The 11,782-nt window shown below is 48.4% G+C and overlaps 1 protein-coding gene across 1 annotated transcript; it reads right to left on the reverse strand.

Annotated features, from left to right (window-relative positions):
- Positions 1–673: 673 nt before the first annotated feature.
- On the reverse strand, positions 674–5,299 carry LOC138720381 (polycystin family receptor for egg jelly-like). The gene is given in 1 exon segment (XM_069856600.1): positions 674–5,299. A coding segment is annotated over 1 exon segment (4,626 nt).
- Positions 5,300–11,782: the final 6,483 nt, after the last annotated feature.

An 11,782-nucleotide genomic window follows, 5' to 3' on the forward strand; every position in this document is an offset into this window, starting at 1 on the left:
GGGTTAGGGGATGCTAAGCAAGGATAGTATACAGGATGATGACCAAGGTTGGGTTGTGGGATGCTTAGCAGGGATGGGGTATGGGCTGTATCATCCACACAGCTCTGCCCTGCAGGGCTATGGGTCCCATGACTCTGCCCTGCATCTCTGCTCCAAGACTCTGCCCTACGGTGCTTTTGGTCCCACAACTTTTAGCCACAGCTCTGCCCTACATCTCTGCCCTATGGCTGTTACCTTCAGATTTGTCCTATGGCTCCTCCCCCAGTGCTTTGGGCACCATGGCTCTGCCCCACAGCTCTGACTTCTGCCTCTGCCTTATAGCCCTCTTGGCTCCACAGCTCTGCCCTACAACTCTGCCCCACAGCTCTGCCCTACGACTCTGCCCCACAGCACTATGGGCACCACCACACTATGACAGCCAAGTACCACTGAAATGGATGCAAAATGGCTTGGAGAAAATCTGAGCAAAATCACCAGTGAGGGGTTGATTGTTAAAACATTCTTAGAAATGGATCATTTATTTAGGAGCATGTCTTTGAAATGCAAGTATTACAGAGGAAAGGGGGTCTTGAACACCAAATCTTTCCTTGCTCAGACAATGAAATAATGCCTTTTTTTTTTTTTCTGCTTTTATTTGCCTTAATTTGAACCTTAAATGTTGTTGATGTCCTTTTCAGGCTGCCCAGAGAAAGAGATCAGGCCTACTGGGTTTTGATCTTTTCAGCATTCTTGAAAGTTCATCTGCTTCTGTAGGCTTCTACAGCTGGATGCTTCTGACTTGAGCAAGTTTCAAGTGCATCTCTCTCATCTCATCAGCACTCATTGTTTCTTTAGCCAGCTGAATTTCAGAATAGTTTCGCTGAGTTAACCACGGGATGTTTTCAAGTGATTTTGGTCTAATTGTTCTCACAGCTGAGAAGAAAGCTATTTGTAGAACTGAACGGACAAACACATTCTCAACAAAGGAGGTGATAGAAGCTAAAAGCCACTCTTCTGAAGTCTGATATCCATATGATAAACCATATAACACAATGAAAGATGAGGATATTCCAGTCACAGCAATAATCAGTAGCCACGAGAGATAGACACCCCACCAACAAGAAACTGTGCATAGTCTCTTACAAAAGGGCATGGAGGGAGTGCTTGGTGGTTTCCTTTCTTTCTGAAAGTTGCCCTCTTCTTCTGCATAATTACTACAATTGGAACCTGATGGTGGCATTCTCTGGCCAGCCTTCGCCAGGGGGTGGAGATTCCCAGACATTGTCTGTGCCTCAATTTCAATTACATTTGCGTCTCTTTCAGAAATGGTGCAATTTTGCCAGCTTTGGGGACCTCCCTTTCTTCTTGTCTTTCTGGAACATGGTGGGCTCCGTGAGTTGCCAGTAGCAGGAAGGTTCTCCACGGAACTAACATCCCTCGATTGTGCTGTAGTTTCAGAAAGGTCCAATTTTCGCAGATGTTCTTTGCTGTTTGTAAGAAGGGAATAAGCCCACACGAGGGGTGAATGTAGCTTTGAGGCCTTGTGAGCCACACCACGAGGAGGAAGCTCCTTCTGGGAATACTTAAATAAGGCATTGATAGTCATTTCCACAGGCATAGTAACCATAGCACATTGAGTTCCCACTGCTACTGATGTCAAAATCCTCAAGTGTTTTGGACAGGCTTTATTCCTCTCAGCATTAAAGAACACAATGTTACCAAGCAAGTTCAATAATAATGTTGCTAAACAAGAAGACAACCTTTGGAACCTGCTGAAAGTGCCACTGAGAACACGAGCGAAAATTGAGAACCACAGATGGTCCTCTCTCAGGCTTTTGGTAAGACTAATCAAAAAGTAGTCCATTTTGGGCACACGTGCCTTGGGGTTTGTGACAGCAAAAGTCCCTGCTAGTAAATGATCACCCTTGTCAAGAGAAAGCCATTTCCTGCACATGAAGAACCAGGTTTTCCTTCTGGATATGTTCTCAACTGTGGCTCTGCTTAAAAACCAGCTTGGAGATGGGCCCTTGTTATTGTGCCAGACCCTGATGGAACAAATGTCTCCCAAGTCTTTCTTAGGAGTTAAGAGAAAGCAATCAATACTTCCTCGTTGGAAAGATGAAAGATGTGGGTGGCATAAACAATGGACATCACTTGTGCCATTCTGGCCAACAAGCTGAAGAAAGACATCTGCTTTTGTTCCAGCTCCCCAGCGACTGCCTGTGTATAACGTGACCAAACAACTGGCTGGATCCAAGGGTTTGTTGTCCGGCAGAACTATCATCTTCTGTTTGCTGTCCCTGTCAGTCCTGTCTTTTCTCATGGCCCAGAGGGACAGACAAAAGTAGATGGCAGAAATCCCAAGCACTGTGCAGAGTGTCACAGGGTTTCGAGATATGTCTGTTAGCAGGATTTTTCCCAGATCTACTGGGTTGGGGCTTACTATTACTTTGGCTGCCAGGAATCTTATGTTGAACACGGATGCATGTGATGCAGCGTGGGCAGACGGACTCGTTTGACTCTGTTCCATGTTGCAGATACAGTGCACCTGCTGCCAATTAGTCTTGGGGCCAAGCCTGCATATATCATCTCTCCATAGACTTTGATCTCCATCCAGAGATAAGCACTGATCACTAAAAATGTGTATGCTCACCAGACTCTGTGTTTGATGCCTGACAACATAGGGAGCCCGCAAGACAATGGAGATGGTAGTAGTGCCTGTACTGCTGCCTAGAGCCATGGCTGTCAGCAATGGCTTTGGGAGGCAGATAAGATAGGGATCCTTAATGAGACAGCCAGAACTACCTGTCTTATTTGTGCTGGCAACTGTTGGTCTGTTGTGAAAAGCAGTGAAGGAAGCTCTGTGGTGAGCATGGGTGATTTTGGTGCCTTTAAATACCAGCACCTGGAAAGATACTTCCAATTTTGTTAGGATCTGGATGTACACTGTTTCAGTATTTCTGTTCACTTTAAAAGAAAATCCTCCCATTGTGTAATTTTGTGTTTTATCAGGTCCTATTGCTAATGGAAAAGTTGAAGAATCCTTCTCTCTCCTTGCTAGAATAACTTCTGCTCCTTCAGGCACGATCCCACGTAGATTGCCATGAGCTTTGTCCTCTGCCAATGCAAATCCCAAGACCATGGTTGGGTTTTCTGATGTGCCTCCTAACCAAGGGAAGAAGTTCTCCTCAAATTCAAAAAGGGCAGTGGAAATGACAGCATCAGGAGGCAATCCTGAATTATTTCCCTTTCTCAGGGATGGATAAAAGCAATTCCTGCAAGTATTTCCAGTAGAGGAAGCATTTGCAATGTTTCCTGCTTCATCTTTCCTCAGAGTGATAGTCCAGTGTTTTGTTTCCATAAGAGTTTCTTTTTCTCCAGGGACTTTGCCCTGTAAAACTATGTCTGTTAATTTTTCCATGATGGAAAAGACTTTTTTCACTTCGCTTCTACTGACATTCCTGTGATGCAGTTCAGCAGCTCTCATAGTGTTGGACAAGCATCTCAGTATTCCACTGCTCTGCATTTCAGCTTCTTCAGATGAATAGCTCTCATTCCTCCGTACCTTCAGCACTGCTGTTACTTCTGCCAGTTTCTTGATGACCAGGTCTTGTGAGCGGGGCTTCACTTCTGCAGCTTCCTCTGTGATTTGAGAAAGAGCTGCAACTACTTGCTTGATTTCCATTGTGGTCTCAGCAGAAATATTCAGGCTGGTTTGAATCAGATTTTCCCGAAACTGAGTCCTAAGGTGCTGGAGAGTTGGTGTGGCTTTCATAGAGTTTAAGACTGAGGCTGTCAGATAAGCTAAATAACTGGCACTCAAAGAATCTCCAGTCTGGAGATAAGATGTCATTGGTGCACTTGAACCGTTCACTGCGGCCAGTAGTTCATGAAAAACAGCAGTTTGTAGCTGACTGTCAGTTGGTTTCCATACAGCAACACATAAACTCACTTGGGTAAATGCCCCAAGGGAATCGTAGACTTGAACATAGAGTGTCAGGGTGTACTTCTGAGAGGGCTCTCCAACTGGTAGAAATGATGGAGGAGTTCTAGGCTGATAACCAAAGTACAGAATCGGACCAAATGTATTTTCCTCCAAAGACGTTATTTTGGTAGTGCTGGGCACACTGGAAGCTACGATCACTTTATATGTCAGAGGTAAATTGCTGTCTGAAAATCCACTGCATTGAACAACAAATTTTGTATGGAAGGCTGTACCCCAGCGTGGGTTGATGGCACACTTGCCACCCCTAGGAGGAGAATTGACTACAAATGTGTATCTGTATATTGAGGACCTGCCATCCCAGGTGGCTGCTTTTAACTGAAGAGTGTAGGCTTGCTCCGCAACCGTTGTAAAAGTCCAAGGGCGTATTGAGAGGTAAGGCCCAGACCTCCCTGTTGAGGTTCTAGAAGACCAGTCCAAGCTGATTTCTGTAGAGTTTCCTGACAAAAGGGACCAGTGGTAGACTGGCTGGCTATTTGTTCTACAATTTAGGCATTTTCCAGACAAGGTAAATCTCTGTGTTGGAATTAGAGTGCTACCACAGTTTTCAAGGCACCTCCCATCCAGAAGGATTGGGGAGCCGGGCTCCACATCTACAGTTTGGTCAGCATAACTCCTCCTACTGTCCTTTTGAATCTCTAGACGAAAGTAGTAGATGGCATGTCCTGGGAGGGATTCTGGTGCCATTGTTTGAACTGAACCTGAGGACTTTAACCATTTCAAATCCCTCTGGGCCGGATGGCATTTCTTTCCTGGGCTGATTTTCATGTTTGTATAGTCTGTCACCTCTTTAGTGCAGTACCAAGTAAATGTGATTCCCTTTACTCCTTCATGTGAATCAGGATCATAGGATTCAGAGCCATCGAGAGTCCAATTATCAGAAAAACCCACTACGCGATATGCGCCTCCTGCAATCTTTGCCACTAGCCTACTCTTCTCATATTTAACATAAACATGATCTGAGGCCCTGAGGACTAATTGGGTATAGAGCGCGGTTATCTTAGCACTGAAAAGAACCAGATACATCCCATATTCTAAGGTATAACTGGGAATAGTGAACAGTACAATATCCACACCCTGAAACAAAGAACTATTCAGGGGTTTTTCCCAGTCTGGAGGAGTTTTTGTGTCTACAACAGGAAAGACTCTCCACAAGCACCGGACCATTTTCGGGATGTTGCAGTCTATCTTCAGTCTGGCAAAGAAGACATAAGATGTCCCCCTTTTGCATTCCAAGACAGAGGAATAAGGAGGCGTCTGGATATGCAGGCTGTATATGTAACAGGTTTTTTTCTTGGTAGGTGCTGGTGTTCCCATGGCTTTTGCAACATGGCTGTTGGCTCCGGCTACTGAAAGAGCCAGTGGAAGCACAGCTGTGGTACCTTTTGCCACAGAAAAAAGAGGCAAAAGGGTTTGTTTTCCCCAAAGGGGAGCAGGGGCCCCCCAGCCTCGAGAACAGTAGGTGAGCAGCAGAAGGAGGAGAAGCTGGAGCACTGCCATTGCTGTGTGAGCTGAAGGGAAGGAGGCAGCAGAATCCCTGGTGCACAGCCTGGTGGAGGCTGGCAGTTGGGCAGTGCCAGCTGCTGGAAAAGAGCTCTAGAGAAAGTGAGGCCTGCTCCCCACCACCCCCAAGCACAGCCAGAAAGAGAGGTATCGAACCTTGGGAATAGCAGATCTTGTGCAGGTACAGCCAGTTCCAACAGAAAATAGAATTTCAGGGCCAACAACCCACAAAAAACACACTCGCTGGCAGCACCGCAGCCCCTCTGTGCTGATGTGCGCGGTGCTGCCAGCAGGCCAAGTGGCACACGACTCTCTCTGACCCATCCCAAGTGGCTGGTGGCCCCACCCCTAGATGGCCTGCCTCTATGATGTCATAAAACACTACCAGGGAAGGAGACTCCACCACTCCCTTGGGCAGCCTTGTCCTATCACTTGTTACCTCGGAGAATAGACCAATACCTGCCTCTCTACGACCACCTTTCAGGTAGTTGTAGAGTATCACAGAATCATAGAATGGTTTGGGTTGGAAAGGACCAGGAAGGTCACCTAGTCCAACCCCCCTGCAGTGAGCAGGGACATCTTCAACTAGATCAGATTGCTCAGGGGCCCATCCAACCTGAACCTGAATGTTTCCAGGGATGGGGCATCTACTATTTCTCTAGGTAACCTGTGCCAGTGTTTCACCACACACAGCAAAAAAATTTCTTTCTAATATCTAGTCTAGATTTCTCTTTTATTTTAAAACCATTACCTCTTGTCCTATTGCTGCAGGCCTTGATAAAAAGTTTTTTCCCACCTTTCTTATAAGCCCCCTTTATCGCTTGAAAGACCGCAATAAGTTCTCCTCATGGTCTTTTCTTCTCCAAGCTGAACAACCCCAACTTCCTCAGCCGCTTGTCATAGGGAAGTTGTTCTGGGCCTTGATCATTTTGGTGGCCCTCCTCTGTGTGGGGACACAGACTCCAACAGATCTGTGTCTTTCCTGTGCTGAGGACTCCAGAACTGGACACAGTATTCCAAGTGTGGTCTCACCAAAGCAGAGTAGAGAGGCAGAATCACCTCCCTTGAGCTACTGGCAACGTCTCTTTTGATGCAGCCCAGGGTATTGCTGGCCTTCTGTGCTGTAACTGCACATTGCCAGCTCATGTCCCGCTTGTTATCCACCAAGACACACAGGTCCTTCTCTGCAGGGCTGCTCTCGATCTCTTCATTCCCCAGACTGTTGGGTTTGCCCCTACCCAGGTGCAGGACCTTGGACTTCCCCTTGCTGAATCCCATGAGATTTGCACAGGCCTAATTCTCCAGCTTGTCCAGGTCTCTCTGGATGGGTTTGCATTCCTCAGGGGTAAAGAGAGGGAAAAAATAATTTCCATCAACTCAGAGGCTGCCATCTCACTAATGCAGCCAAGATCTTGGTAAGCATCTTTGCTACAAGGAACCATTGCTGGCTTATATTTCAGCTCATCTGTTAGAGCCCCAGTGTCCCCTTCTGCAAAGTTGCTTTATAGGCAGTCACTCTCTAGCCTGTTCTGGTGCATGGGATTATTCCAGATGTGTGACTTCTCCTTTGACGTTGCTGAACTTCTCAGGGTGTCAACCTCACCACTCAGTTGGTGTGACCCACAAGCTTGATGAGGGTACACTCGATCCCATCATCTGTGTCATTGATGAAGATGATCATTGATGATATCTATGTCATTGACGAAGATGTCATTGATGATCATAGATGATGGGATCCACCCAAGGGTATTGAAGGAGCTGGCGGATGTGCTGGCCAAACCCCTTTCCATCATCTTTCCATCAACTGTCCTGGAAGACTGGGGAAGTTCCACTGGACTGGAGGCTGGCTGATGTGCCCATCTACAAGAAGGGTCGCAGAGAGGATCCAGGGAACTACAGGCCTGTCAGTCTGACCTCAGTGCCAGGGAAAGTCATGGAACAGGTGATCTTGAGTGCTATCATGAAGCACATGCAAGAGAACCGGGTGATCAGGCCCAGTCAACACGGATTCACAAAAGGCAGGTCTTGCCAAACTAACCTGATCGCCTTCTAGGACAAAGTGACTCGGGTGCTGGATGAGGGAAAGGCTGTGGATGTGGTCTTCCTGGACTTCAGGAAAGCCTTTGACACAGTTTCTCACAGCATTCTGCTTCGGAAACTGTCAGCCTCTGGCCTGGACAGGCGCACACTCTCCTGGGTGGAAAACTGGTTGGATGGCCGGGCCCAGAGAGTGGTGGGAAATGGTGTGAAATCCAGCTGGAGGCCAGTGACAAGTGGAGTTCCCCAGGGCTCGGTGCTGGGTCCAGCCCTGTTCAATGTCTTTATCAATGACCTGGATGAAGGCATCGAGTGCACCCTTAGCAAGTTTGCGGACGACACTAAGCTGGGTGGAAGCGTTGATCTGCTGGAGGGTAGGGAGGCTCTGCAAAGGGATCTGAACAGGCTGGACCGCTGGGCTGAGACCAGTGGCATGAGGTTTAACAAGGCCAAATGCCGGGTCCTACACTTGGGGCACAACAACAGACATGCAGCTACAGACTAGGAGAAGTCTGGCTGGAGAGCTGCCTGGAGGAGAGGGACCTGGGTGTGTTGGTTGACAGCCGACGGAACATGAGCCAGCAGTGTGCCCAGGTGGCCAAGAAGGCCAATGGCATCTTGGCTTGTATCAGAAACGGCGTGACCAGCAGGTCCAGGGAGGTTATTCTCCCTCTGTACTCGGCACTGGTGAGACCGCTCCTCGAATCCTGTGTTCAGTTCTGGGCCCCTCACCACAAGAAGGATGTTGAGGCTCTGGAGCGAGTCCAGAAAAGAGCAACAAAGCTGGTGAGGGGGCTGGAGAACAGGCCTTATGAGGAATGGCTGAGAGAGCTGGGGTTGTTTAGCCTGGCGAAGAGGAGGCTGAGGGGAGACCTCATTGCTCTCCACAGCTACCTGAAAGGAGGTTGTAGAGAGGAGGGAGCTGGCCTCTTCTCCCAAGGGACAGGGGACAGGACAAGAGGGAATGGCCTCAAGCTCCACCAGGGGAGGTTTAGGCTGAACATTAGGAAAAAAAATTTTACAGAAGGGGTCATTGGGCAGTGGAACAGGCTGCCCAGGGAGGTGGTTGAGTCACCATCCCTGGAGGTGTTTAAGGCACGGGTGGACAAGGTGCTGAGGGGCATGGTTTAGTGTTTGATAGGAATGGTTGGACTCGATGATCCGGTGGGTCTCTTCCAACCTGGTGATTCTATGATTCAACAACACTGGTCCCAGAACAGACACCTGAGGGACACGAATCATCACTGATCTCCATCTGGACATTGAGTTGTTGACCACTACTCTCTGAGTGTGACCGTCCAATTTCTTATCCACCAAGGAGTCCTTCTATCAAATCCATGTCTCTCCACTTTAGATCGAAGGATGTTGTGGGGGAATTCTCTAAGTCATAGGCCTTAGAGAAGTCGTTATAGATGACATCCATCGATCTTCCCTTGTTGACTGATGTAGTCACTCCATAAGGCCACTAGGTTGCTAAGGCAGGACTTGCCCTTGAGGAAGCTGTGCTGGCTGTCTCGAATCACCTGCCTGTCCTCCATGGGCCTTAGCGTAGCTTCCAGCAGGATCTGTTCCACAATCTTCCCAGGCACAGAGGTGAGGCTGGCAGGTCAGTAGTTCCCCAGGTCCTCCTTTCTACCCTTTCTAAAAATGCGTGCAACATTACCCTTTTGCCAGTCACCAGGGACTTTGCCTGACTACCATGACTTTTCAAATATCGTGGAGAATGGCTTGGTGACTACAGTATTCAGTTTCCTCAGAACTCTTGGATGCATCTCATCCGGTTCCATGGACTTGTGTACATCCACGTTCCTCAGGTGGTTGCAAACCTGATCCACTCTTAAAGGGGGAAGTTCTTTGCTGTACCAGTCTGTGTCTTGCAGCCCACCCCCTCAAGAGATGTGAGAAGTGAGGTTGCTAGTGAAGACTGAGGCAAAGAGGTTGTGGAGTACGTCAGTCTTCTCATCTGTTGTTGCCAGTGTGGCAGCCTCACTCACGAGGGCTCATACCCTTTCTTTGACCTTATTTGTCTGATTTACATACCTGTAGAAGCCCTTTGTGTTACTCTTTGCATCCCTCACCTAGTTCAGCTCCAGTTGTACCTTGGCCTTCCTGACCCCATACTTACACAAATGGTTAGTGTCCCTATAATCTTCCCAGGATACCTGACCCTGCTTCCACTGCCTGTGCATTTCCTTATTGTCTTTTAGTTTGAGCCACAGGTCACAACTCAGCCATGCTGGTCTCGCCTTTCTTGCCAGACTTCGTGTACCTGGGGATGGAGAGCTCTTGCCCTCCATGGAAAGCATCCTTAAAGATCTGCCAGCTCTGCTCTGCTCCCTTGTCCCCAAGGGCAGTTTCCCAGGGGGTCCTGTTGACTAATTCCTTCAAGAGCTGGAAGTTTGCCTTCCTGAGATTCAAGGTCCTGACTTAACTCTTTGCTTGACCCATGTCCCTCAGGACCATGAACTCCACCAGTCCATGATCAACACATCCCAAGCAGCCTCCAACTTTGATGTCCTCAATCAGGTCACTCGCATTGGTGGTCACCACCTCAAATACCGCATCTGCCCTGGTAGGGGTGTCTTGTACCTGGCTTAAAAAGTTGTCCTCAGCACATTCCAGAATTCTCCTGGATTGCCTGCAGCTCGCTGTGCTACTCCTCCAGCAGATATCTGGCTGGTCAAAGCCCCCCAGCAGGATGAGAGCCTGCACGGGCCATACCTCCTGAAGCTGGAGTAAGAAGGCTTTATTGATCACCTCCTCTTGATTGGTTGGCCTGTAGTAAAATCCAATTGCTAGATTCCCTTTGTTGCCTCAGTCTCTGACTTCTAGCCATAGGCTTTCAACCTGCTCATGGCTATTCCTCAGAGACAGCTCTTCACACTCTATCAATTTCTTGGTGTAGAGGGCAATTCCTCTGTCCCTCCTTCCCCACCTGTCCCTTCTGAACAGCCTGTAGCAGTCAATAGCCGCACTCCAGTCATGGGATTCACCCCACCAAGTTTCAGTAATGGCAGCCAGGTCATAGCTTTCCAGCTGCACGATGTCTTCCAGCTCCTCTTGCTTGTTGCCCAGGCTGCATGCAGTGATGTAGAGGCACTTCAGCTGGGCTGTAGGCTGTATAGCCTTCTTAGAGGAGCACTTCTTATTCCTCTGAGCAACTCTTTATTCCTGTTTCACTGCCGTTTCCCTCAGTACTCCCTCTCTTCAAGAGCTCTGCAGTGTGGTCCGTACATTTCTGAGACATAGGCTGAGGACCCTCACTGCACTGTGGTGAGGAGCACTGAGCACTCAGATAATCCAAGCAGCTGGGCCAGGCAGCAGCTCCGATACTCTCTGCGATGAGATTAGGATTATTGCTGCCCGCTGCTGTGATTACTTCTCTGTCTACGTGGGGCACCAGCCGATTCCAGGACTTTGGGCTTAACTTTAAGACCTGCAAATGAGCTGGGTCCCAGATAATTTTCTCAGTGTCTGGATCCCCAAGGCCAAGAGGATGAAGCTGTGGGAAGCAGGGGTTGGTGGGGCAGGATTAACTCTGCCCCTCCTATGTGTCAAGCGCTGCAGCAAATCTCCCTCTGCCTGGATGGTGGGTGCTGCTCACCCGTATGACACGGCTGCATCTCGGAGGATGTGCAGTGTGGCACACTGCCAGGAGCTTAGCTGTCTTTGGGTCACAAAGTCAGGGATTTAATGTAGGGATCGTTTCTCATAGGGAGGGGAAGGAGCAGATACAGCCAGGGGTGTGCATTGAAAAACATCGATGTCCAACTTGGTCATCAAACAGAGAATTCTGCCAATTGCGGAGAGGGGCAAGGCAGCCAGTGGGCAGGGACTACCAGCTCCTAGGGAAGGAGGTGATAGACTTTATAAAATATTTGTCCTCCACAGTGGGGGACATCACTGAAGGGAGCTTGGAGGTGCTTTGCTTGCAATAGACACAATGCAGTCTGGCATCAATGACTTAGATCTAGGAATCTCCTTCAACACTCCATGAGAAACTGGTAGTGGGATGGGATAGCGTCTATTGCTTTGTAAAAGAGTTCAACTACTTAATAACTCCTTCTAACTGTATTCCACAGAGGGGACATAATGAGTAGCAACAAACATGGAGTGGTGAATGCAGCGATATGGTCAAAGTAGAAAAACAGGAAAACAATCTTACAGTTTTACTTCAGACAGATCTCACCTGTTGAAGACACAACAAGGCCAAAGATGACTTCAGGTGAGGAGGCAATAGATGAATGCACCATTGCTCTC

Source organism: Phaenicophaeus curvirostris, chromosome 1 (assembly GCF_032191515.1).
Source record: "Phaenicophaeus curvirostris isolate KB17595 chromosome 1, BPBGC_Pcur_1.0, whole genome shotgun sequence".
Lineage (NCBI taxonomy): Eukaryota > Metazoa > Chordata > Aves > Cuculiformes > Cuculidae > Phaenicophaeus > Phaenicophaeus curvirostris.